Source organism: Neophocaena asiaeorientalis, unplaced genomic scaffold, assembly GCF_003031525.2.
Source record: "Neophocaena asiaeorientalis asiaeorientalis breed wild unplaced genomic scaffold, Neophocaena_asiaeorientalis_V1.1 scaffold85, whole genome shotgun sequence".
Taxonomy (NCBI): domain Eukaryota; kingdom Metazoa; phylum Chordata; class Mammalia; order Artiodactyla; family Phocoenidae; genus Neophocaena; species Neophocaena asiaeorientalis.
The window spans coordinates 1,730,529-1,756,805 of record NW_020174301.1 but is presented as its reverse complement, the minus strand read 5'-3'; the positions used below and the strand labels follow the sequence as shown (position 1 = coordinate 1,756,805).

General features: G+C 45.7%; 1 protein-coding gene across 1 annotated transcript in view; it reads right to left on the bottom strand.

Annotated features, from left to right (window-relative positions):
- RBM20 (RNA binding motif protein 20) overlaps positions 1 to 26,277 on the bottom strand; it is a 197,290-nt gene that overhangs the window by 53,772 nt on the left and 117,241 nt on the right. Inside the window, 1 exon segment of the mRNA XM_024755924.1 lies at positions 88 to 1,174. Within this exon segment, the coding sequence (XP_024611692.1) occupies positions 88 to 1,174 (1,087 nt within the window).

Here is a 26,277-nt window from a genome sequence, read left to right as displayed (position 1 = left end):
CCTGGCCTGTGAGCAGCAGGAGTTGGGCTGTGGTGGCGAGCCCACAAGGCTCCAACTGTGGCTCCCAGCCGGTCCTGGATGACTCACCTTCAAATCAAACACCTTCTTGTCGCAGATGCTACAGACGTGGGGCAGGTGGAGGGGGGTCACACCGTGAAAGTCATTCAGCTCATGCGCCTGCAAGGGCTGCACAGACAGCATCGCCTGCTCCTCCGTGGCCCGCCGCCAGGCTCCACTGAAACCCTGTTTGCTGTTGTTGAGCCGACCCCCAAAGGAAGGAGGGGTCCTGTCTGGGGTGGGCTCCTCGGGGTCATACAGCTCATAGGGCTGGCTGGGGGCTGGAGGCCACAGGTTGGGGACTGTTCTAAGATCGGGCTTGCTTTGGCTAGAGAATCCATGGGGGCTCTCCCACTGGCTGTTCGGACCCTGCAGCAGCGGACCTACCTCGCCTTTCAAGCCCCCGGCCGGCTCAGCCGCAAATCCACCTGCCACCTGTGACCCTTGGGCGTTGGGTCCGTAGAAGTCCGTGGGAAAGGCGGCTTGGCCATCTTGCCCTGAGTGGCTGTAGTGCCCTTCATAGGTCACGCCGCCCGAGGTAGAGGCTGAGGCTGGCAGGAAACTGGGCTGACCATCAGTTTCAGAGCCATATGCCTGGCCCGAGTTGGCTTTGCCATACTCGTAGAATCCCGCAGCAGCAGGGGCGGGCCCAGTCTTGCCAATGTCCAAGATGACTGCTGGCTGGGCAGGGGTCTGAGGCATGACCCCGCTGAAAGGGTGCATCACAATGGCATTGGGGGGCTGGCTGGGGAGGCTCACAGAGGGCCCTGGGCCTCGTGTCTGGCCCTGGGGCGAGAAGGCAATTGCATTAGAGGGAAACCGGGCACTGGGCATGGTTGCTGCGTGTTGGGGCACCCCGGTGTGGCCATGGGGGGAGCTGATCATGGACGGATGCCTCAACTGGTTGAAGAGAGGCTGGGACATGGCCACTTTGGAGAGGACTTGGTTCAGGACGGTGGCGGCCGCGGTGTTGTTGGTGACGGCCGTCTGTGCCAGCTTTAGCCGGTGGAGGGTGAGCTGAGCTTGCAGCTGAGCCAGCTGGAGGCTCGCGGGCGAAGGAAGCAGCGGGTTTGGGTTACTGACCGAGAATGGGGTCTTGTCCAGGAGCTTGGCGGCACTGCAGGGAGACAAAGGTCTAGATGCACAGCTGTTTTCCACCCAGGGGGGCAACAGGCTGTTTGTTTGCTCATCCGTGGCCCCTCCCATACAAACAAGACCCTCCCACACAGGCCCCACATGTAATCGAGTCTGCAAAAACCTATGCTTATACACATCAATTAAACAATTATTTTAAAACTCCAACAGAAAAATTCTTGTATGGTATAATGTTCAATCTCACTGGTAATCAAAGAGATACAAGTTAAACCATTAGAAACAAATATTTGCCTAGCAAAGTAGCAAATATATATATATATATATATATATACACGTATATATAACTATATAGCCACATATATATCTCACAGCACTCAGTGCTGGTGAGATAAAGCAGAATGGATACGATATCAATGATAGTCTAAACTCGTGCGACTTTGTCCAAAGGTAGTCTGGCGACATGCATTCATTACAGCCATACTCTTTGACCCAATAATTCAATTCTATAAATCTAGCCTAAGAAAATGAGCTAAAATGCAGACAAAACTTGATACCTGAAGATGTTTAATGATACTACATTATTTAAGAGTCCAACGTTGAAAGTTACAAATAACTGATAATAGTAGGGAGGGGAGTTTTAAAGTGAGCAAATTATAACATATTTATAGAATGAAATGTTCAGTAACCATTCACTACTGGTGCGTACATTTCTATTGTATTATGTAATATTTAAGACATTCAAAAAAGTGTTCCCGGGCTTCCCTGGTGGCGCAGTGGTTGGGAGTCCTCCTGCCGATGTGGGGGACACGGGTTCGTGCCCCGGTCCGGGAAGATCCCACATGCCGCGGGGCAGCTGGGCCCGTGGGCCATGGCCGCTGGGCCTGCGCGTCCAGAGCCTGTGCTCCGCAACGGGAGGGGCCACGGCAGTGAGAGGCCCGCGTAACGCAAAAAAACCCAAAACAAACAAAAAAGTGTTCCCATCATCAAGCTTAAGACAGAAAACATGCCACCACACTAAGTCCTCCTTGGGTATCTGCTCTTCCATCCTCATCCCACACTCATCCTTGCCGGTCATAGGCTCCATTTTGAATTTGGTAAGTTCATCATTTACAAAGAAAACAAAAATTAGTGACACGAGAAAAATCCATAGACTCTAATGTTAAATGAAAAAAGTAGTCTTCAAAATTGCACACAGAGTGAATTGTGTGTGTATATTTGTGCGAACACATTTTCATCCTTGTCCTCATTTCACAACCAAAAGCAACAAGAATCATGTGCCCCTCAGTTCACTCTCAAACCCAACTAGCACAGGAAACAATCAAAAAATTACAAGTGAAGAATCTGAATTTGAGATCATAGGCAGTGGTGGGCTCTCACAGAATCTTCTTTCGGGGGTGTTCTGTCTGACACGTGCCTTTCACGTGACCCCTGTTGGTTGGTTACGGTGTTTTCTAGACCAAAAACCAGGACCCGTGGACTAGAAAGGGAACAGACTTTTCCAGAAAATCTGGGACACGTGGTTACCATTGTCAGGGCTCTTTTGTAAGACCCTATATTTCCTGGTCTTAAAGTCCCCTTCCGAGGAGTGGGTGCAATCAGGAAATGTGTTTGGGATGTTGATAAACTGGAATTCTAAGGACATTTTAATGGGAAGAATGGGACCGTGCAATTGAGATTGGGATTGCCATGGACAGCCCAGACTGCACGTTCAGCATGTCTACGGCAGTGTGGGATAGAAACTGCAAAGCTGGGACACTTTAGACAAGGTGTCCACTGTCACATGCTCTGTCCCGTACAAGTCTGATGACAATGAAACAAAGGAGAAGGGCCAGAGGTAGGGACAGGCGAGGGAAAGAAGGGAGGTGTGTGGCATGTCACTCCTCTCCCACTTTGGGTTGGCGCATTACATTGGTCCGAGAGAATGAGGGGAGGCAGGTGGGGGAGGCAGGTGAGTGGGAGAGATTCTCACATTTACTGCGACACTGTGTGGCCAGTGCTTTGCCTATGTTATTTCATGGGATCTCGCCATTAGTCCTATGGGCTATGGGTAACCTCACCCCAGTTTTGCAGGGCAAGAACCTAAAGCTCAGAGAGATTAGGCGATCTACTTAACGAATACCCATCGTTGGTGAGTACAGACCAGGGAGTCAAACCCCAGCCAGGCTCTGCAAAGAAGAGAAGGGGCGCAAGTGGTTAAGTACACAGCTCCTCAGCCCTCTCCGAGGACTTCTTCATGGGCTGCTTCACTGTTTTGCCTGAAGTGAGTTCTCAGAACATTAGGCACACCCACATTCAAATTCAAGTACAAAACACACTTCGAAGCCAGACAAAAATGACTTTGTCTTACTCTTTCTCATTCTATGTGAGATCAAGAATTTGCTGTAAGTCATTAAAGAGACAGGACCTTCACCCAGCCAGCAGCCCTGCTGTGCTCCAAGGACAACACAGGCTGGCTGCTTTTAAGATACTGGGGGGCTGGTTAAAGGTCATGACAAACCTTTTCTCCTCTGGGTAGTTGTGCTGGTTGCAGCCAAGCCTTGGTGGCCCCAGTGTGGCCCGGGCACAGATCATGGCAGCAGCAGAGTTGCAGAAGTGCTAACTGTCCATGTAGGCAAGAATATGAAAGGAAAAGGAGGATGCTCTAGAGTCTGGTGATAGATTTCTACTTGTGTAGTATTAAGTAGCTGAGCTTTGGAGGAGCAATTAAGCTTAACTCAAAACCCTGCCCACACAGTGCCAACCCTTCCTACCAGGGCTGTCCTGCAACGCAGCCTGTCCTTGATAACAAGGCAATGATGAGGTGCCAACTTGGTTTCCATGAGAGAGTAAGACAAGGTTGGTTCTGTTTTTCCCAGAGAAGTCAACTGTATTTTCTAAGACTGTGTTCTGGGCTGGAGGGAGCTCTTGCTGGAGATTCCCCTTTGCCTCTGAAAGGACACGCAAGGAAGAGCTGTCTTTCCAACTAGGAGAGCCAACCTCGCTGGGTATTTGTAGGTCAGCCACGGGAAACGAGTGCTTTTCTGAGGACAGTCCAGGTTACAGAAGTTTACTCATTCACATGCAGCATGAATTAAGAAGACTGGCTAGATTTTCTTCCCAACTTCTGCTTTGCCTAGCAAATTCCTATTGTCCTTAACTTGAATCAACCTTGAATGGAAGTGATTTCACATGAATCATCAGAGCTAGATAACTTTATGAACCAAAGACCCTTCGATAAAAAATAAAAGGCACTTTATCCTACTTATAAAAAGCCTTAAAATTCTTAGCTTATCAGCATTAATAACTTAAAATTCAGGTGCATATAACAATTACACTTCTGAGGCAAAAATTGGGGCATGTCATCTGACACCCTAAAGGATAGAACAGAGGTCACCCTCCCGTCTTCCTCGGTTTTCCACTGTCACATCACTGCCTTATATTGAAAATAACTGCTTATGTGCCTCTCTCCCTCCACTAAATGTAAGCTCCACCAGGGCAGGGAGCACGTCTCAGAGATTCTCGCATTTTCCGGGCACACTGCCTCGCACTTGGTGGGTACTTGGTAACCGCCACGAACAGAATGAAGAAGGAAGATAATGCATGCATTATAGGAAGGAGAACCTAAATATATGCAGAAAACAAATGGATTTTGCTGTTGTATACAGCTTACACTTCACTCAGGTACAGAGCCACCGGCCTAGGGAGCTGTCTACAATTCCCCATTCCAAAGCAAGAGTTCCAATACTCTCACTCCCTGTCCAAATCTAGGTTTTGAAATCAAATGGATAATCCCTGTGGTAGGCTGAATAATGAACACCCCCCCCCCAAAAAAAATCTCTACATCCTAATCCCCAGAACCTGTGAATCTTACCTAAAATGGTAAAGGGGACTGTACAGATGTGATTAAATTAAGGATCTTGAGATGGAGAGATTATCCTGGATTATCTGAGTTGACCCAATGTAATCACAAGAGTCCTTATAAAATAGAGGCAGGGGGATCAGAGTCAGAGAGAGAAGATATAAGGATGGAAGCAGAGTCAGAGAGGAGAAAAGATGCTATGCTGCTGGCTTGGAAGACAGGGGGAGGGGCCGTGAGCCACGGAAATGCAAGTGGTCTCTAGAAACTGGAAAAGACAAGGAAACGAAATTTCCCCTCCCGCCTCCAGAAGGAACCAGCCTTGCTGACACCCTGACTTTGGCCCCGTGAGACTGATTTTGGACTTCTGATCCCCAGAACTGTAAGAAATTTAAATTTAACTGTAAATTACTAAATTTGTGGTAACATGTTACAGAAGCAATAGGAAACTTATAAAATCCACCAAGAAAATTAGATGCAAAAGAGGCTTCCACTCAGAGAGGCAGCAGTGGGTGTGGGGACATTGGCTGGATCTTTCTGGTATGAAGTCTTGCCCCCAGAGATCCTGGGGAACACAGACCATCTGACCCAGGATCTGAACACCCTCTGGGAACTTAGCCAAGAGCCAGAAAAACCCAGAAGTCTCTTCCTTTTCCGAGTCACATTTCTCTAAGCAGCTGGAGCAATGGCACCCTGGGAGAATTACAGACCCTTAGCGATCAAGTCATCCACCCCTCTCATTAACAAAGAAAGTGATTTGCCCAAAGGCACACAGTTGGGTGGCAGTAAAACCTCAATGAAAACCCAGAGCTTTCAAACCAGCTTCTAGTGCCTGACAGAATAGCCTTGCCTCCAAAAGCCTTAAGTTCCAGAACTATCTATTTCATCACCAAATTATCATCTCCACCCATATTTCCCTGTGGTCCTCCCCTCTGTTCAGTGAGATGCTGACTACCTTCCATATGCAAGGCACTTGCTGAGCACTGGGGAGGTGCAGAGATACAGGCCCTTTCTGGAACCCCTGTCAGCTCCAGAAGTGAGAGCAGGGATGCCCCCTTGTCTGGGGAACAGGTGCGGGGCAGGGTTCTATGCACCTGCCACATCCTCTCTTCTTCTAGGTCTTGTGCAGCAGCTCTGTTTGCAGTCATATGGTCAAACCTCATCTCTGGGCAGGAGGGAGTGCAGCCCAGTCAGGCACATGACCTGGGCATCCGGCACAGAGCTAGAATACCTACCACACAACCCCACAGAGGGCTGGTCCACATTCGCAGAAGAAACAGCACAGCCGCTCTGATTCATCCAGGCCTCCACGAGGCTCACTTCCCCCAGGGCTGAGGTTTCTTTTCCTTTCCTGAGCCGTTAATTGTAACAAAGAATTCACAGTGCAAAAAAAAAAGAATTCACAGCGAGTAATTACATTAAAAACTTTGGTTCCCTGCTCACTTAGAAAGTTGGTTTTTTTGTTTGTTTTTTGGGTTTGTTTTTCAGTTAAAGCAGAATTTCTCTCAAGAGTTTTAGAAATAAAACACAACATAAAGGAGAATGAGTTGCCTTTATAATACTGGGAGATTTAGGAGCTCCAGATGAACACTGTTTCTAATGGTTTAATCCCATAGTGTCAAATGGATATGTGACATATTGCACCCCCTGGGACAGCCAACATCTGTCTCTAACCCTCACTCTTTGTCCCAAAGCTCTTTCACATTTTATTCTGAGTCCCCAGCAGGATGTCATGATGGATTAGTATTTGGGCACAAGAAGTGAGGCACTGTCCTTCTTCAGTTTGAGTCGGGGTGCTGGAAATTCAGCAAGATTTTTGTGACATAATCCATCCTGTTCTGAAAGGAAGGGAGGGTACCCATGACACAGACAGGGGCTGCAGGGCCTCTGCTCTGAAACAGACTCCAGCAAAGGGGCCAACGGGGCTTCACGAGTTTGATTCAGCCCACAGGGACTGAGCATCTATTCTGTGCCAGGCAAAGGTGCTAGAGATGGAAAAAGAGAAATCTTCCTGAAACCACAGGGGAGACAGGTCAACACAGAGAGGATGAATGTTCCGAGGTAAGCACAAAACAGTAAGGTACACCAGGAAGTGGTTCAAGCCTCAGACATTTCACAGAAATGTAACAAGTGAAAGAAAAGGCCAACTCAAGGGCCTTCCCTGAACTCTGAACAAAAACCTGCAAACATTCTGGGTTTATTCATCAACCTACAGATGCAAAGATGCATCAGCTGTTGGTGAAAGGCAGCTATAGGGTGAGCCGTGGTCAGAGACCCGGCTTTCGTCTGCCTGTTACTGGTTGTATGATGAGGGAAAGTCACTTAATTTTTCCAACCCTCAGAATTTTCCCATCTATGCAAGAAGAACAGTAATGTCCACCCAATGTGACCCAGTCCTGGACAGTCAGAGCCCCTGGCCACAGTGACTGGCTCAGGAATGGACACTCCCGGATACTGCTGGAGCTGTCAAGAGAGGGACACTTGTCTTCCTGTCAGGCCACGGCCAGGTTGCTAAACTGGCAGAATTTAAGCCACCACTTAAGGATGCCTGAGAATAAAGCCCACCCAAAGACACTGGCCTGGAGACAGGGGCACAGGCCACTCCTGAATGTCTGCATAGGGATGCCTCATGCCGGCTTCCCCTGGATCTGCTTGGACTTCTCTTTCCATGAACCAATGCATTTCCTTTATGTGCTTAATAAAAATAACAATGTAAAAAGAAAGCCAACCTACTTGAACCACCTGCATGGAATTCAGAGGGTTCCCTCCACGGCCTCACGTTGACTCAAGAGCCCCCTGTCACGCCCCAGCTCCTTCTGCAGAGCAGAATGACCATACGGACCCAGCGGCTGGAGGCGAGGGGTTACTCAGGGGACGCCCGGGCAGGCACTTTGGTGTATCTGCTGACCAGAGAGACCTGCTTCCTGGAGGTTCGGGAAACAGAACGCTCCTCCATCCTCAGTGGACTAAGGGCCCCGCACCGTGGTCACGAGGCCATGTATGAACAGGGTGCCAGGGGAGAGGCCCCGCAAGGGTGTGGGCTGCACCACTTTCTACAGGTTTGGAGATCCGGCTCTGGCCACACAGGGGCTCCCGTGCGTGGGGACATAATGCCTCGGCCCTCACCTGGGAGCAGCTTCTAAGCCACGCCTTTCATTCCTCAGCACCTAACAAGCCATTTTTTGTTGTACTAAGAACTGGCTTTATTATGCAAGGCATTCATTTATCCCCCAGGAGGAAAAGTTCTTTATTACAGATATGATGGTTCTCTGGTCTTCTTTCACTTGGAGGAGAGGTAAGTGTACATATTGGGCTGTGGGCTGCCCTGTACGAACCAGGGTGGGAAATCAGGCATCCTGGGTTCCAGTCGTAACTCAGCGCTTGTCAACTGAGTCACAGTGGACAACAGACCTTACCTCCCTGAGCCTCAGCGTCCTCAACTATGAAAAGAGAAATCACAGTCTTTCCTCATTTACATTAATGAGGGTTGATGCGGGATTCACTAAGGAGTTGTCAGAACGCTCTGGAAAGTGTGCCATACAGACATAAGGATGTGGCATTGGCCGAAGATTACCGGAAAGAGAACATCTTCTGTGTGATCACAGCACACTCTTCCCTTTCAGAAAACATTCCTCTACAGAGGAAGTGATATTTGTCACTCACATCCTGGGAGATAATCTCATTGCCACTAGGATTCAGAGTAGAAAGAGGTAAAATCGATTCAGCCATATTAATGGAATACCAAGCATACCAATGTGATTGAGCTCTGCATCACACATGGGGGGCGGGGATGGGAAGGGGCATTGCCCAGAGGCTAAGGGCACAGGTTTCAGAGTTTGTATCAACCTGGGTATGAATTCTAGTTTGCCACGTATCAGCTGGTGACTGTGGGCAAATACTTATTCTCTCTCAGCCTCAGTCCTCATTATTAAAGCAAAGATGGTTATATCTGAGCTGTAACCTAAGCTATAGGTTTGTTCTAAGAGTTAAATGACAGGGTGGGCATAAACTGTTCCACACAACTCCTACACACGGTAAGCAGTCGCTAAACCAATGAAGCAGCGAGCGGCACAACTACTAGACTTCTTACCACTATCATTACCATTACTATTCCTACCATCACCGTCATCGTAGTCATCATCAGGGCAAAGGGCAGGTGAGCTCTGCCAAGGCAGAGAAACGAACCTTCCTCAGAGACAGATAGAGATGGATGACAGAGAACACAAAGAGATGTAAACACAGAAGGGGAGTAAAAAAAAAGTAAGAGTGGACATGTGCTGGGAGAGGAGAGAGCAGGAGTGCGGACTGGCACTTGGGGGGACACAGAGCGTTACCACAACTGCTTGGTGAACTGGATAAGGAGTCAACAGTAGATCTGAAGGCCATGCAATAACAGAAGGATGCAGCTGAAGTTCAGTGGTATGAATGTGTGTGGACTCACAGCAAGCTCTTCCCTGGCAACGTTTGGCCATCCAGAAGCAGAAGCCAAGAACCGCAGCTCAGAGCACGGTGGCACCTACCCCAACGGGACCGGTCACATTTTCAGTAAGCACCATAACTTCCAAGATACACAATCAGGAATTTAAATTCACTTCCAGTTCAACACAGTCCCAATGAATATGCCATTTCTTCTCACATGGTAAGATACAAAATACCATTTGGATGAGAGAGCTCATGACCAGGCAAGAGAAGGTTTTCCAGGTTTGTTCACACTTTACGGAGCAACCAAATCAAATCAAGTGCACTGGTCAGGGTCAGGGTCAGGGTCAGGGTCAGGGTCAGGCCTTTGCTGGGTCCTGCCCTTCCATTGCCTCCTGGGAGCCGAACCTCAAATCATAAATTCTCAACTCACTGTAACACTCTTAGAAGCTAGGTCAGGATATGAACCACAGGGAACAGCCCTAAGTGTCAGGTTACAAAGATGACAATGATGATACCACAGTAATATTGGGGCTGAAGTTTACCCTGTAGCTAATTATCACAAGTGTTAAGAGCAAGAAGAGATCTCAGAGACTAGTTTAACACACTCATTCTACAGAGGAAAAAAGGGAAGCCCAAAGGACTTGCCATAACATGTGAATCAACCAAAGGACTTGCCATAACATGTGAATCAACCCAATCACACAGCGAGATAGAGGAGAGCTGGGACTGGAAGCCAGCGCTCATCCTCGTTCCTCGGGGCTCATGCAGGCACTAGGGTGTACCATCCCCATCAGCATGCAACAGGTGAGTCTTCTTTCTGGGAGAAGAGTGAGATCACACACTTTTTTGACAGTGCTGTCTTCCTGGTAACAAGAGAGCTCCTGGATTATCCCTTGAGAGGCCTCTGTGACTAATTTTGAGATGACTGGGTTCATGCTGGCATTATCCCATGTTTGGGTTTTAGCCTGACATTATCATATGATGATTCATATCACCATGACACCTCTTGGAATGATTCATAACAGCAATGATAATCCTATCATCTCTCTTTTGTTTCATATCTTTTAGTTGGAGTCTTAGTGTTTTCACCTCATTAGCTATCTGACCTCTAGGACAACCATATGGGTAGGTAAATCAAATATGACCATTTCCACTTTATATTAAGACGACTGAGTGAGACCAAGAAAGGTCAGAAGAATCACCAAAGGGCATCCAGGGACTAGGCTGGGACTTGAATGAGGGTCTCTTTACTGTAAGGCCAGTTTTCTATCCTCGGTTTCCACATTCATGAAAGGGAGCTTCTAAAACCACATTCCTGTACCTACTTCCTTGGGTGCAGTTTTTTTGTTTGGGGGGGAGTTGTTTGTTTAAAGGTACTAAATATAAAGCTATTTCCTTTATTTTGTGTTTTTTTTCTCCCAATTTATCATTTTCCAGCTTTATGAGTATATAATTAACATATAACATTGTATAAGTTTAAGGTACACATGTAATGATTTGATACATGTATATACTGCAAAATGATCACCACAGTAAGTTTAGTTAACACATCTAGGATGTGATGTTAAATAACACATTTGATACCAGATCACCAGCCTTTTGGTGCATTGCACTCTGTACCACTTCAATCAGTCAGAATAAGATTCTAGGAACCTGGGGGACGTGCAGTCACAAAGGGGCAGCTAGTGATTTTTTTGTTGTTGTTGTTCAGCTAGTGATTTTTTTTTTTTTAAACATCTTTATTGGGGTATAATTGCTTTACAATGGTGTGTTAGTTTCTGCTTTATAACAAAGTGAATCAGCTATACATATACATATGTTCCCATATGTCTTCCCTCTTGTGTCTCCCTCCCTCCCACTCTCCCCATCCCACCCTTCCAGGCTGTCACAAAGCACCGAGCTAATATCCCTGTGCCTTGCGGCTGCTTCCCCCCAGCTATCTACCTTACTACGTTTGTTAGTGTGTATATGTCCATGACTCTCTCTCGCCCTGTCAAAACTCACCCTTCCCCCTCCCCATATCCTCAAGTCCGTTCTCCAGTAGGTCTGCGTCTTTATTCCTGTCTTACCCCTAGGTTCTTCATGACATTTTTTTCCCTCAAATTGCATATATATGTGTTAGCATACGGTATTTGTCCTTTTCTTTCTGACTTACTTCACTCTGTATGACAGACTCTAGGTCTATCCATCTCATTACAAATAGCTCAATTTCATTTCTTTTTAAGGCTGAGTAATATTCCATTGTGTATATGTGCCACATCTTCTTTATCCATTCATCCGATGATGGACACTTAGGTTGTTTCCATCTCCGGGCTATTGTAAATAGAGCTGCAATGAACATTTTGGTACATGACTCTTTTTGAATTTTGGTTTTCTCAGGGTATATGCCCAGTAGTGGCATGCTGGGTCATATGGTAATTCTATATGTAGTTTTTTAAGGAACCTCCATACTGTTCTCCATAGTGGCTGAACCATTTCACATTCCCACCAGCAGTGCAAGAGTGTCCCCTTTTCTTCAGCTAGTGATTTTATAACTGACAAGAGAGGGCCTGCCTTTCCTGCCGGAGTTATTAGAAGTGCTCAAAATGTGCAAAAGGGACCTGATAATGCAGCAACTGCAGAGAAAAGAATACACATCCTGCTAGTGTCATAACAGGAAAAGACTTAAAGCAGAGAGAATTAACGTCAACTTAACCACCAAGAGCCAGATATTAGCTTTGTTTTTTCTTTTCCTTCCCTCTGTACCAATTTTCTTTCTTTAAAATATCCTTTATTTTATAAACGATGGTATTGTAGGTGGTAATTTATTTTTCATATTCATATTTGTTTTGTTTTGAATTATAAAACTACAAAAATCTAAAGAATATAACCAATATTTACTAATTAATTGCTCATCACTCCAAATTAACAAATGTTACCATTATGGGCATTTTGGGCCCAGATGTTTTTTATCAAAAAAATAAAATTATACAGATAAAGCTGACATCCCCTTTGAGACACTGCCTAATTCCACCTTCATCTCACCAATAACATCTACATATGTGTGTATATCTATTTATCTATATATCTGTCAGTTTACCCATCTATATATAGAAAAATTATAAAAGTAAGAAACTTTTTCTGTACCTGCATGAGCTCATAAAACAGCATGTAAGACTGGTTTCAACATTTCCCTTAAAGAAACAAATGCATATTCTTCCAAGTTTCTTTTCACACACTGAAGACTGAAAGCAGTGTGGTGGAGTGAAGAAATTGGCGAGCTAGAACTCAGAAGACCCAGGCCATGTCCCACAGCCACCATTCACTCCCAGTGGGATTACATGTCAGTCAACTTCCCTTTTTGTGTAACATGAGAAAGCTGGATGAAAGGATCTCCAAGGCCTCTTCCACCTTTGAAATCTGATGACTCTAAAGTTTAACTTCCTCGTCTATCAAACGGAGATAATAATGTCCACCCTGCTAGCTGTTACAAAGATCAAACATGATGTACAGGTGTTCTGCAAAGCACAGTGATGATAATAATAGCAGCTGAATAATACTGAATTATTATTATTACTCACAAATCGAGCTATTTTTAAGCTCCTGGGAATTCTTTTAAAGAAACTATTGTTATACTATAATTGTTATATATATCTTGGTTCAGATAGATGTGCTGCAGTCCAGCCAGCATGAGATAATTTAATTTCTTCTAACCCTCCTTTCTTGGGCAGGCAGTTCTACACAAGGAGAGGCTCTCAACTCTGTCCATGAAGACTAAGTGAATGAAATACTAAAAGTGCCTCGCCATAAGACGCTCTCCTCTACGAAGCATGCCACAGACAGAACCAGCTTTCACAGTAAAATGCAGCTCAGAGCCATTCGGGACTGGAGTTGGTTTGCCTGAGACACAATTCTTCAGGAAATTCACGCATTTGTGCAGGCTGAAATCAAGGCGGGTGATTTCACTTCCAGGGGTTAGGAGAGATCTGTTTTCTCAGTGACATAAGATACGGTGACCTCTCAACCCACAAACTTTTCCAGGGAACATCAGGGTCTTTTGGGATGGAAAAAGAAGCTGTTTTTTTTTGGTTTTTTTAAGAAGCTGTTTGAAATGTATATTTAAGGGGATTCCCTGGCGGTCCAGTGTATAGGACTTGGTGCTTTCACTGCAGCACTTTCACTGCTGTGGTTCAAGTGCAATCCCTGATTGGGAACTAAGACCCTGCAAGCCGTGGGCGTGGCAAAAAAAAAAAGTTGAAATGTATATTTTAAAACTGCTATATAAGTTCTCTATGAAGCCAAATGTTAATGTTTATACAAGCAAATGAAATAATTCGGGGTTTATAGGCCACTCCAGCCCCAGAGAAGAACAATGGGCACATGAACACCTTTGCAATATACTGCTCCCTCCAGCTGGACAACCTCCCCACTACTCTCCCTCACCTGGGTAACTACCATCCTTCAACATGCAGCTTAGATGGCACCTCCTCCAGGCAGCCTCCTCTGACTCCTGCCCCCATCCAGTGTGTGCTCGTGCCCCTTCGGTGAGCCCCCATAATGCCCCGCTGTTCTGCTAAGCCTCAGTTACACTCTAACCCCTACCACCCTTGCTACTAATTGTCTACTCCATCACGCATCTGATGTCCTCACACCCAACGGTCATTTTGAAGGCAGAAACTACATGGCCATTTCACGTCACAGTGCCTGGCACACAGTACGTGTGTGGAGCCAATAAACACATCTATACATGTACACACCTGCTCCGTGTGTGTGTGTGTGCGGAGATAATAGCTGTGTATCACATTCTCAATTTGTTTTCCTAGCTAAATGTGCCATGTGTACGCTGTTAAAAGGCTTTGAAGATGAAGCTCCGTGGAGAATGTAGATTAGACTCCGTCTTTGAACACTGTCAAAATTATGTAAATACCACCACCACATCAAGGATAAAATTCTAAAATATTCAACAAACAGACTTGTTGCCACATTTTTCCTTTTAACTAAGTCTGAAGAAAATGCAATTTCAGTGTATGATCTGAGGAGATATGTGCCTAATCTACATGATTCTGAAATGAAACACATGTTCCAGGAATGGTCCCTATGTTTTCTAAACTTTATTTTCAGTAGTTTATACCACTGAGATTTTTCTGGTAAATGTACAAGGATGATTATAAAACTCAAGCCAATTTTAAATCAAAATTAAAATTTAGATTAATTTTAAAGAATTTAAGTTCTCACTCAGTAAAGCTGGTCTTTTCCTAGAGTTGCCTGATTATTACCTGGACATATTAATCAATGTGATTTAAGCCAAATACTAGGAGTCCACATGAAACTGAAGAGGCAGTGTGGGGTATTTGGGGAGGAGGCCAGGAGAGACACTACTTTGGCTGTTAAGTAGACCCCCTTCTTAGACAGGCTCTGTCACCAATAATCGTACATCTTATTGCAGTCAGTTTACCCTGCAGACCTTAGTTTTCTCATCTGTGAAATGGGAGGGTCAGATGAGATAACATTTAAGGTTCCTTTATGCCTTGTGATTTCAGGATGGCGGATGTTTTCCTAAAGCTGTTATTTATGGACACATGGAAAAGCAAGGATGATCTGGCCACAGTGTAGAGACAGGTTTCAGCCCGAGAGATCTGAGTTTCTAGTCTCTGTTGCTCCTCTAGTCCTGGGTGACTTCAGAGGCACTTAATCTCCACTTCGATCTGTCTGTGAAATAACAAGGTGAAACCAGAACAGTGATTTTCGAGTGTTGAAAATCAGAACATCAGGAAAATCAGGGGCATCAGGAAAGTTTCAAAACACAGATGCTGAGCTCACCCCAGTCTCTATCTCAGGAGGTCTGGGTTGGGACCTGAGAATTTGCATTTCTAACAAGTCCAGGTGATTCTGATGCTGCACTTTGAGAACCACTGAACTAGACGATCTTGAACCAGTCTTCCAACTCTAAGAATCTATGGTGAGTTATAAGGAATTTAGTAACAGCTGTATTTTTTAGGAGCCGCCTCTATCTACTAGTTGTGCAGTACCCCAGGAAGGGGCTTCCTTTTCCATGCAAAGGAAAAATGCGATTATTCTTATACCTACCTTCCTTTAAGAGACTCAGCCCACATGTTCAACAACATTTGGCCTCCTGGAATCAAAACACTCAAGGTTCACAAACCTCAGGTAATTTAGTTGGTAGATTGATTGGCTCAGTGTCATGTTATCTTTGTTGAATAGGAAGAAAACATACCTCCATTTACACTGAGTTCACTAACACAGAGAACAGAAGAATCAGACTGCAGAATGTCAAAAGTTCTTTAGTCAAAAGCAACATCATCATGAGAAAGTCCACCTTCCAACTCACCCTAGGCTTAAAAAAAAAAAAAGTCTTTGATAAAATCATCTAGATCACTAGATTTCAATGGCACTGCAATTACTTGAGGTGTTTTCTAATGTACTGATGCCCATTTAATGTACTGGGTCCCATTTCCGGAGACTCCTTTTCACCCTAGGCATTGGAATTTTTAATAGCTACCCGGGAAACATTGTGAAACAAAGTTTGAGATTCACCAATTTCTAAAGGAATAGAATCAATCTGTTCTTCATTACTCTGATCCCCACAAGCCATTTTTGTCACTACAAACAGCAAGACCATTTGTCTTAAATTATACTTAAGAATAAACACTGAAGTTTTTATATGCCCACAAAGGGTCACAAACACGGTGGGTGATCAGTCAATATTTCTTAGCTATACTGAAGTGTCTTTCACACAGTTCAAAAAATATTTTTTGTGGCAAGACTGCCCCAGAGTACATATAGAGTTTCTGCTGTAGAAAGCCGGGTGAGGTTTGCTGGGGGATGACTGTTGCCTTCTAAGTTATAAGCACCTTGAAGACATCCACATCCTAAAATCTTTCAAATTCCTGAGTGTCTGTCTGGCTCAGGGCCGGGCAAATTAGAGGCACTGAACAAATACTTATTCAACTCACTTGAATTTACGACTGTCTCTAGGCCTATGGGAACAGAGACCTTAGCAGAATATGCTAAGTGATTCATTGTGGAATATGAGGTATATGTTTCAGTGCATGTGCTGGGAATGTGCCCTTTTTAGTTCCTTAGAGTAAATTCCTCAGAGTAAATGAGAATATTATGGTTGGGACTTTTTAAAACACCATATAACTATTTATTCGAGAAAGCAGATGGAAGTTTCTGGTGCCTTAAGAAACATACCTTTATGACTACAGCCAACTAAACACAGGTGCCACCCAAGGCAGAGAATATTCTATGTAGGTGACTTCTGACTTTTGCCTCTGTTTTGCAAAGCGGTGGTCGTATGAAAGTTACCGTGGAGAGGTACAGAAAGCAGCAACAGAGGGACAGGCCCATCTCGGTTTCACGTGCACATGCCCTTGTAGATATTTTCTCAAATCGCCACAAATTAAACCTGTGGTTCGGATCCAAGCAGATTGAGAACTGCTTTGGCTGAGGCAAAAAAGAATGGTTAAAACCTGATGGCTGGCTTTTCACTCAAAACTGCTCTCCAGCCCTTTCCCCTGCTACCCCCATTGCTAATTAGGGGCAGCCGAGGCTTGACATGTACACAGTTCTCTATAGTAAAATTATTATATTACTATGGAAAATAAGGAAGTCATTTCGTTCAAAATATCAAATTCCACAAAATCATACGTGGCAGCTGTTAGTGTACGCATGTGGGGGAGGGGTGAGTGTGTGAAAGTATTAACCTCTCCCCTTCAGTTTTCTGACATCTTGGCAAAAACGTGCAAAAAAGAAAGAAAGGAAAAAAAAAAAGATTCCAACACATGTAAGGCAGAAACCAATGGCAAAGCTACACATGGATTTTTTTAAGGTTAAAAACATTCCCATGATGTAAGATACATCATACACACCATTTTACGAGAGTGTGGATTTACTTTGACATGCTTGCAAGCAGAGAACCAGCATTCCTCTCCCGAATATGTCAAAGCGACTTTTAATTGCATCAGATAAAGAAACGAGGTGAGTCACGTTTGGTTGTGCTTGAGCCTGCTAACAGATCATCACATCCATGTCCAAATATGTCCCCTGAACCTCATGACAGAAGCTTATATACTTGTTTGTTTGCTTGCTTGGGGACTATTAAAATAGTTGTGTTTTGAAATGTAATTTACTTAAAGATCCCTAAAGTTGCTGAAATGCATATCACGGCTCCTTCAGAGGTGCTCAGAAGCAACTTTCATGCATTCTTTTCTGGCAAAATATTCCTGCTCGTGAATCCTAACACAGCACTCCCCTCCGGTTCATGAGTCTGACTCTATACTCAACAGATACGAGACATTTCAAATGCCTTAAGGTTCATTTTCCAACATAGACAAATTCCAGCAATTAACACAAAACACCTCAACCTTAGGAAACCCCCATTATTCCATAAGATTTCAGGATTTCGAAAATGTCCCCTTACATTCCCTCCGATCTGGTGATAATGCGATCTGGTGTTAATGCAATGTTTTCCCGTAGCCGTACGACTTTTCTTTATAAAGAGTTTAGTAACCAGCATAAAAAAAGCACCTACACTTCCTTCATACTGGGATCGCTGATTTCACTGGGGTCATGAGGAGCTGTTGTAGGTCACATTTACCCTGCTGTTGTGAATCATTTATTACAACTTTTTTAGACAGGAAGGGGTGGGGATACAGACAAATAGCACACTCATGCACAAATGCTTAGCGCCAAGCACATGGTCAGAAGTGCCGCCCGGACTAAAGAATTAAACAAAACAAAACAAAACAAAAAACAAAAAAACCCACCAAACCCTTGATTTCCTGCTTGGGCTGGGGAAAGGTAGGATGACGTCATGCAACCTTACCTTTTGGAAAAAAGAGCAGGGCTCCTGGCATGGAGCGCTCACCTGAGGCCACTGAAGCCGGGAATCATTTTGGGTGTCGCGCATGTGCCTCCCTAGAAAATTCCAATAACATTCTACCAGCTTTCCGCATGCCAGTCATGACAAGCATCCACTTAGACTCTCCCTCCCGAGTCTGGGAAGGGGCAGAGGAGGGGAAATATGAACGAGGGAGCTGGCGAAAGAGAAAGAGAGGTCCCAGGCACCACGCACCCGGCTGGAAGGGCAGTCACATGCCGCCAGGAGCCATTCCTGCTGCATTACACATGCTGAGTGTAAATGGCAAACAATATCAGTCGATGTTTATGCCACATGTTCTCAGCCTCTTCACATATCAACACCCAGGCCAGCTCTATGCAGACAGGACTCCTGAGACCGCTTCGGAAGGAGGGAGTCTGGTGCTAGCCATGAGTCCATCTTTAATAAAACTCCAAAGCCTTCAGTCCTGGTTTACTTTCCTATTTTTTGTGGTTGGTGGTGGTGACGGTGGTTTGTCTGTTTGTTTGTTTACTTGCTTGTTTTTGACTCTGGGTTTTCACGTGTGACGATTTAGTCCTGAAGGTCCCCAAAAGGACCCCATACGGACCCTTAGCGATGTAGCCACCTCAGACAGCAAAGTCACACTGACTTCCAACCTGCAAAACTCCTGAACAGCCGGCCCCTCTTTTTTATATTTTTCTGGAGCAGGAAGAGATGGGGTGAGGTGACCCACCGTTTCACCTTCCCAAGTAGTAACTGCAACACTTTGCCGCAGGAAAAACCGGCTGCCTTCTGCTCTAAGCAGGGGGCCTTAACTGGGGGAGAATTTCCCCCAGTGTATGCTGCAGACGTTTTGTTTCAGAATTGGGGGCGCTACTGGTGTCTACTGGGCAGAGGCCAGTGGTGCTGCTAAAATCCTAAACGCTCAGGACAGACCCATAAGCAAGGATTACCAGCCCAAGATGTCAATAGTGCTGCAGCTGAGAAAATATCCTACAGCTATAAGTACTTCTAAAAGTCTTGCAAAAAATATGACACCAAGAAAGAAAAAAAAAGGAAGGAAGAAGGAAAGAAAGGAAGAGAAGAAATCAAAGCCAAGAAGCCCCTCTCTGTGAGGCACTGACTGAAGGTCATGGGTCCCGTGATGGGCTTGGCCTGACTTACAGTTTAATTACTTAGGAACTTGCTCACTTTTCTCTTCCGGAGCCATCATTCTCCTGCCACTTTTCTTCCTCTTCTCTTTCCAAATCTCACACTGTCATACTTAATCAAACCAACTAAACCTTCACGTGATTTTCTAAGTCAAAAGCTGCTGTTTGCAGGTACCTAATTGCCAGGTTACATAGAGCAGCCATCGCCCCTTTGTGCCCTGTCTGGACCATCTGATGTTCATCTGTGATGGCCACAATCCAGTATAACACCCTCTCAAAACTATTCAGGGTAAAACCTCCCCAAAAGAGCTTACAAAGGACTAGAGATTAAAGCTCACAGCGTTCTCCTTTTGACTGAGACTCCTTGGCGGGGGTGGGGGATGGTCACCAGAGTCAGGGAGGCTCCCCTCCTGTTAGGACTCAGCATGTGACGTTCCTGCAGCCACTGAGAAGCCTGTCTGAACAGACGGCTCCCAACTGCCCACCAAAAGCCAGTCCACCGCCCACTTGCCCACTGAGCTCCTGGAGAGCCTGAGGGCTCTTTCTTCCTAATTTAGTCACAGCCCACAGGCTGCCCCAGGCACCCTGGCTCTCTGCCGCTCACTCAGTCACAGACACCTAAAAGCACCAGTCCCAGATCCTGACCCACGGGATCCAGCCAACCTGGCCACAGCCGTACTTCTGCTCAGGCCTTGGGCCCCTCCCATGATCTACTAGGTCTCCCCAAGGCACAAGGCTAGGCTCCAACCAACCATTGAACATTTTGCCCTACCTCTGTCTCTGTCTCATTTCATTATACTTGGGACTTTCTTAGAATAAGAGTTTACTAAAAGGCACTCCACCACACACATCTCCCGAAACCCGTAGCTAAGCCTCTGCCCTCGCTTGTCCCGAAGGAGAAGCAGTGGTGTGTGGTTAAGAACGCAGGCCCTGGAGCCAGACAGCGCAGGCGGCCACAGGAAATGGGAGGAGGACTGTGCCTACCTCCAGGGTTATGGAGGAAGGTGTGTGTCCAACAGCCCAGGGCCTGGGGCAAGCGGCGCCGGCTGAGGATGTGCAATCGTGAGCTCCACGGCCTGATACACTGATGGTGAACTTAATTATTAAGGGAAAAAGTGCCCGATACATGGCCTGGAATGCAATTCCCAGAAGAAAAGTCAGTCCTTAGAATGAGCCCCTGTGATTGTGCAGTCCTAGCTCTTACCCAGAGATTAGGACACAAACCCTGGCCCCACTTGGAAATGAAGAGGCACAAACTGACCATCACAAACTGAAATGTAGTAAGCGTATGCTGAGCACCTACTGTATACCAGCACTGGGCCAGGCAAGGAGGGAAGGAGGAACAAGAGGTAATACTGAGGGTGGATATGCCAGGCATTACACTACCCACACATTCTCTTGATCGTCACAAGTCTTAAAAAATTAAGATCACTATCCCCACTTTATAGGTGAGAACACTGAGGCTCCAAACGACTGGGTAACTTACCCGAAGTCCCAAAGTCAGTACGTGGTGCTTTGAAAAAGGTCTGCTTGATCCCAAAGGCCTTGTCCTTCCACTAAAACACCTTCCGGTGTGCAAGGTGAGTTGTAAGTGTGAATAATAGAGTAAAATAAGATGAATGCTGCAGGTAAGGTGTGTTCCAAGTGTCATAAGAGCAGGACGGGCTCATAATTTGTGGGGCCCAGTGAAAAATGAAAATACAGGATCACTGTTCAAAAATTGTTAAGAATTTCAAGATGGCAGCAGAGGAGCATTAAACCTTCTAAGCAAAGGGCCCTATGTGAACCCATACCCACGAAGCCTGTCCTGAAAGGGAGGAAAGAGCTCAGAGAGGGAAGAGGAGGGGTGGGAGACTCATCACCCACCCACCTGGACGGCAGCGATTCCCGGAGCACCACAGCCCAAGGCCGCTGGCTGGACATCCAAGCCTGTCCTTGTTTTCTCGGCTAATCCTCTCTCCTGCTACAGAGCCAGCATTAACACAGCGGATGGGAAGGGTTCAGTGGTGGACCTTGGGCTGGGAGAAGCAGAAGGCAAATCTGGCCCAGATGAATGCTGTTATTTATTATGAGACTGTGAGTTCCTTGAGGTGACATGATGGAAGGGGATGATTTGGCCCCCACTCCTGGGGCGACGTGCCAAAGGGGGTGGTGTAGTGACCCTCAGTGGAAGGTGGGCGAGGGGTTACACACAGTAACATAACAAGAGACACACCTGACAGGGGTATACAACCCATGGGTGAGGGATGAAGGCCATGGAAGGTTGAGAACCGAGTGTAAGGAACTCTCACCTGGGAGGAGGGAAACGTGGGGTCTGCACCTGGCTTCAGTGTGTGACCTCCACCCCATTACAGAGTCCTTGTGGCTCAAAACACCCAAAGTGCCAAGCACACAGGAACTTTAGGGCATACCGTGTGGCCATGAAACGTGAAGTCTGCGGTCCACTTGCTATTTAATGTTAAATTAAAAACCAGTGCTGTTGGGAAAGCTAGACAGATGCATGTAACTCAGTGAAGTTAGAACACTCCCTCACAGCATACACAAAAATAAACTCAAAATGGCTGAATGACTTAAATATAAGACAGGACACCATAAAACTCCTAGAAGAGAGCCTAGGCAAAACGTTCTCTGACATAAATCACAGCAATGTTTCTTTAGGTCAGTCTCCCAAGGATATAGAAATGAAAGCAAAAATAAACAAATGAGACCTAACAAACTTAAAAGCTTTTGCACAGCAAAGGAAACCATATATACAATGAAATGATGACCTATGGACTGGGAGAAAATATTTGCAAATGATGCCACTAACAAGGGCTTAATTTCCATAATATACAAACAGCTCATACAACTCAATGACAAAAAAAACCCAAACAACCCAATCAAAAATGGGCAGAAGACCTAAATAGACATTTCTCCAAAGAAGACATACAAATGGCCAACAGGCACATGAAAAGACGCTCAACATCACTAATTATCAGAGAAATACAAATAAAAACTACAATGAGGTATCACCTGACACCGATCAGAATGGCCATCATCAGAAAGTCTACAAATAGTAAATGCTGGAGAGAGTATGGGAAAAAAGGAACCCTCCTACACTGTTGGTGGGAATGTAAATCGGTGTAACCACTATGGAAAACAGTATGGAGGTTCCTTAAAAAACTAAAAATAGAGCTATCATATGATCCTGCAGTCCCACTCCTGGGCATGTATCTGGAGAAAACTCTATTCGAAAAGATACATGCACCCCAATGTTCACAGTAGCACTATTTACAAAAGTCAAGACATGGAAGCAACCTAAGTGTCCATCAACAGATGCATGGATAAAGATGTGGTATATATACACAATGGAATACTACTCAGTCATAAAAAAAGAATGAAATAATGCCATTTGCAGAGATATGGATGGACCTAGAAATTATCATATTAAGTGAAGTCAGCCAGAGAAAGACAAGAATCATGATATCACTTATATGTGGAATCAAAATGTGATACAAATGAACTTATTTACAAAACAAACAGACTCACAGACATAGAAAACAAACTTATGGTTACCAAAGCGGAAAGGGCAGAGGAGAGATCTAGATAAATCAGCAGTTTGGGATTAGTAGTACAAACTACTATATGTAAAATAGATAAACAGCAAGGTCCTACTGTATAGCACAGGGAACTATATTAAATATCTTGTAACAACCTATAATGGAAAAGAATATGAAAAAGAATATGTCTGTATATGTATAACTGAATCACTCCGTTGTACATCAGAAACGAACACATTATAAATCAACTGTACTTCAATAAAAATAAATAAATAAAAATTTTTTTTTAATTAAAAAAATTAAAAGCCAGTGCACAAAATTGCATATATGCTATGGTTCCAGACATGTAAAAGGCAAAATAACCCTTAGGTAGGAAGAAAAAATATTAAAGAACACACCAAAATGTTAACAGGAGTGGCTGTGTTTAGATGGTAGAATCTCAGGTAACTGTTTCCTCCTTTCTCCTTTTGTAAATGTTCCAATTTTTCTCTAATAAACATGTTTATTTTTCAGGGCAAAAAAGTAATTTTTTAGAGACAAATGAATTCAGTTGGGCAGATACTGCCCCATCTAGCTTATAAGGACCTTCTAATGAGTTCCTATATATTAAGTTGTCTATCACAGCCTCTTTGCCAGAGCACACACCTCTCTCCTGGAGAACCATATGCCAAAAAGTAAGGGCAAGACACCTGGAGAAGCAAGGCATCCGCGTTTGTCCTCTCATGAAGGCCCAAGCGCACAATCCAGGTGCGTTTTCACACTTGTGCCGGGAAGGCACTTGTACAAAGCAGGCAGAGCAAGCAGCACGTTGCTCAGGGGTCAACAACAGCGCATTTTATGACCTCAGACTCCTCACTAGAGAGATCAAAGTCGCCAGCATCAAGACAGCTTCATGGCACATGCCGCAGTTCTAAGTCCGCAGCCTCCATCCCTTTCCCACTGCTGGCTTGGGGGTGGGGAGGGGGAGCTCTGAGTTCACTGCAGACGGTCAGGCAGAACCGAGGGGAAAAGGCAGGGTCACAGCTCAACCCCCGGAAGCTGGCTTGGGCCCATGGCCTCAGTCCTGTGTACCTGTCAGGGTGGTACTAAGTAACTGTACCTCCTTTGGGGTGTGCAAGAGTGGTAACCAATGACTAGTCCAGGCTGGACCTGGACTAGAGACTGTAGCTGGGCCTCCTCTAATCTTCAGCACACTGACCCTGGAGCGGCCACCTCATCTCTGTTTTCAGCTGAGAATCTTGCTGGAGACGAATCTCCACCTGCACTGGAGGGGCAGAGGTCCCTGCCACTCCCCGCCCCAGCCCCGGGATAAGCCAAGAGCTGCTTGGAATAGCCCAATGCTTGGCCAATCGGTACAGAGGTTTCCATGGCCTAGGAGATCCCAGTGCATGTGCGGCACGGGAGAAAACCACTGCAAACATTCCCGGAGCCTTCTTTGTCACTCCTCTCCTCTCCTCTCCTCTTTCTTAACCCTTTCAACAGAAGTGGAAAATCACGGTGAAACTCTCTCGAAAGGCCAGTTTCTCTTTATAAGCAGGGCTGACTGTGCCATCTTTAGCAACAGGGTTGGGGGAGGGGGGAGCTAAGCCAGAAAAGATGGGGCCTCAGGCCCCTGGGATGAACGGAAGGCTGTAAGAAGAATGCAGAGGGACCCCTTAGAAGAGCAATAGCAGAGGTTCCAGCCTCTGGTTACAAAAAGATGCAGGGAAAGAACAAAGACAGGATTCATTCCCAGAGTGAACAAGCAAGGCCTATGTAACAGCTACATCCTGCACAGACAAAGGCCAGCCCCAGCCCGTGAGTCGAGGAAACCAGTTAAGAGTTGTGAGTCAGACAATGTGGGAATGAGCCCTTCTTAAAGGAAACAGGTTCTTTGTTGGGCCGGGGTTTTTAATTCCCATCTGGTTAACTGTTGTTCCTCTGTGGGTTCTCCAGGGACCCACAAAATACAGGCAGGAAGCAATTTTTTTTTTTTTTGCAGTACGCGGGCCTCTCACTGTTGTGGCCTCTCCCGTTGCGGAGCACAGGCTCCGGACGCGCAGGCTCAGCGGCCATGGCTCACGGGCCCAGCTGCTCCGCAGCATGTGGGATCTTCCCGGACCGGGGCACGAACCCATGTCCCCTGCATCGGCAGGCGGTCTCTCAACCACTGCGCCACCAGGGAAGCCCAGGAAGCAATTTTAAGTTTTCCAGATTTGCTCTTTGAAAACTGAGCCCAGCTTCCAGACATAGATCCCATGCTGGGTTCTCAGGGGGACCATGTCCTCAGGACCTTTGCACAATCTGTTCCCTGTCCTTGAAAGTCCTTCCTCTAGATCTGCACTGTTCAAGAGGATAGCTATTAACACACGAAGCTGTTTAAGTTATTAATATTAAATACAACTTAAAACTCAGTTCCTCAGTTGTACTAGCCACATTTCAAGCATTCAATAGCCACATGGGACGAGCAGCTACCACACTGGATGGTATGTAACATCGCCAGCACTCAGAAAGTTCTACAGGACGGCACTGCTTCAGGTCTTCATGTGACTGGTCCTTTCTCAACCTCAGGCTCCTGTGCTACTGTCCCCTTCCCAAAAAGGCCACCTCAGACCTGGGAACCTAAAGGACATATGGTCACTCTGTCCCCTTATCCTACCTTTGTCAATATCGGAAATTATCTTGTTTGTTTTGTGCTTTATTGCCTATCCTTCCCCTGGAATATAAACTCCATGAGAACAGGGAGCTTATCTGCCTCTTCTAGCACTGCCTGCCCAACGCCCATACCTGGCACAAGCAGAAGCTCAGTAAATACTGTTGTATAAATGACTCACAGTAGGGTTTACCCCAACACTGAGGGATCAGAGAGCACCAGCCACCCAACAGAGTTGCAGCTTATCTTCCAATGGGCCAAGATAACGTCCAAGCATGGGCCCATAAGAGCACCTGGGGAGACTGAGTGTTGCAGGGGTGCCCAGGTAGTAGCAGAGCAGCCCAAACCCAACCTTGTCCTGATTCTCCTCCAAGAACACTGGTTACCTTGTGTCACTGCTATCAACCCGTCAACAGCGCTGTGCCCAACACACTTGCACTTGTCTTCTTTCTCTGCTTTTGTAAAAGATCAAAATAACCTCTAACATAGTATTAGATACTCTCCAACACGTGATCACTTTTCTTCCACGTGTACATACAAAAGCAAGTAATACAACGAGATTTATCCTGTTTAAGGAGTTGATATTTTAAGACTCTGCATACTCTATGAGTGCTTTCTGATGCCTCCTCTGGGAGAAGAGAAGAAGGAAAGGGAGGAGGAGGAGGGGGAGGTAGAGGGAGGAGGGGGGGAGAGGAGGAGGTGGA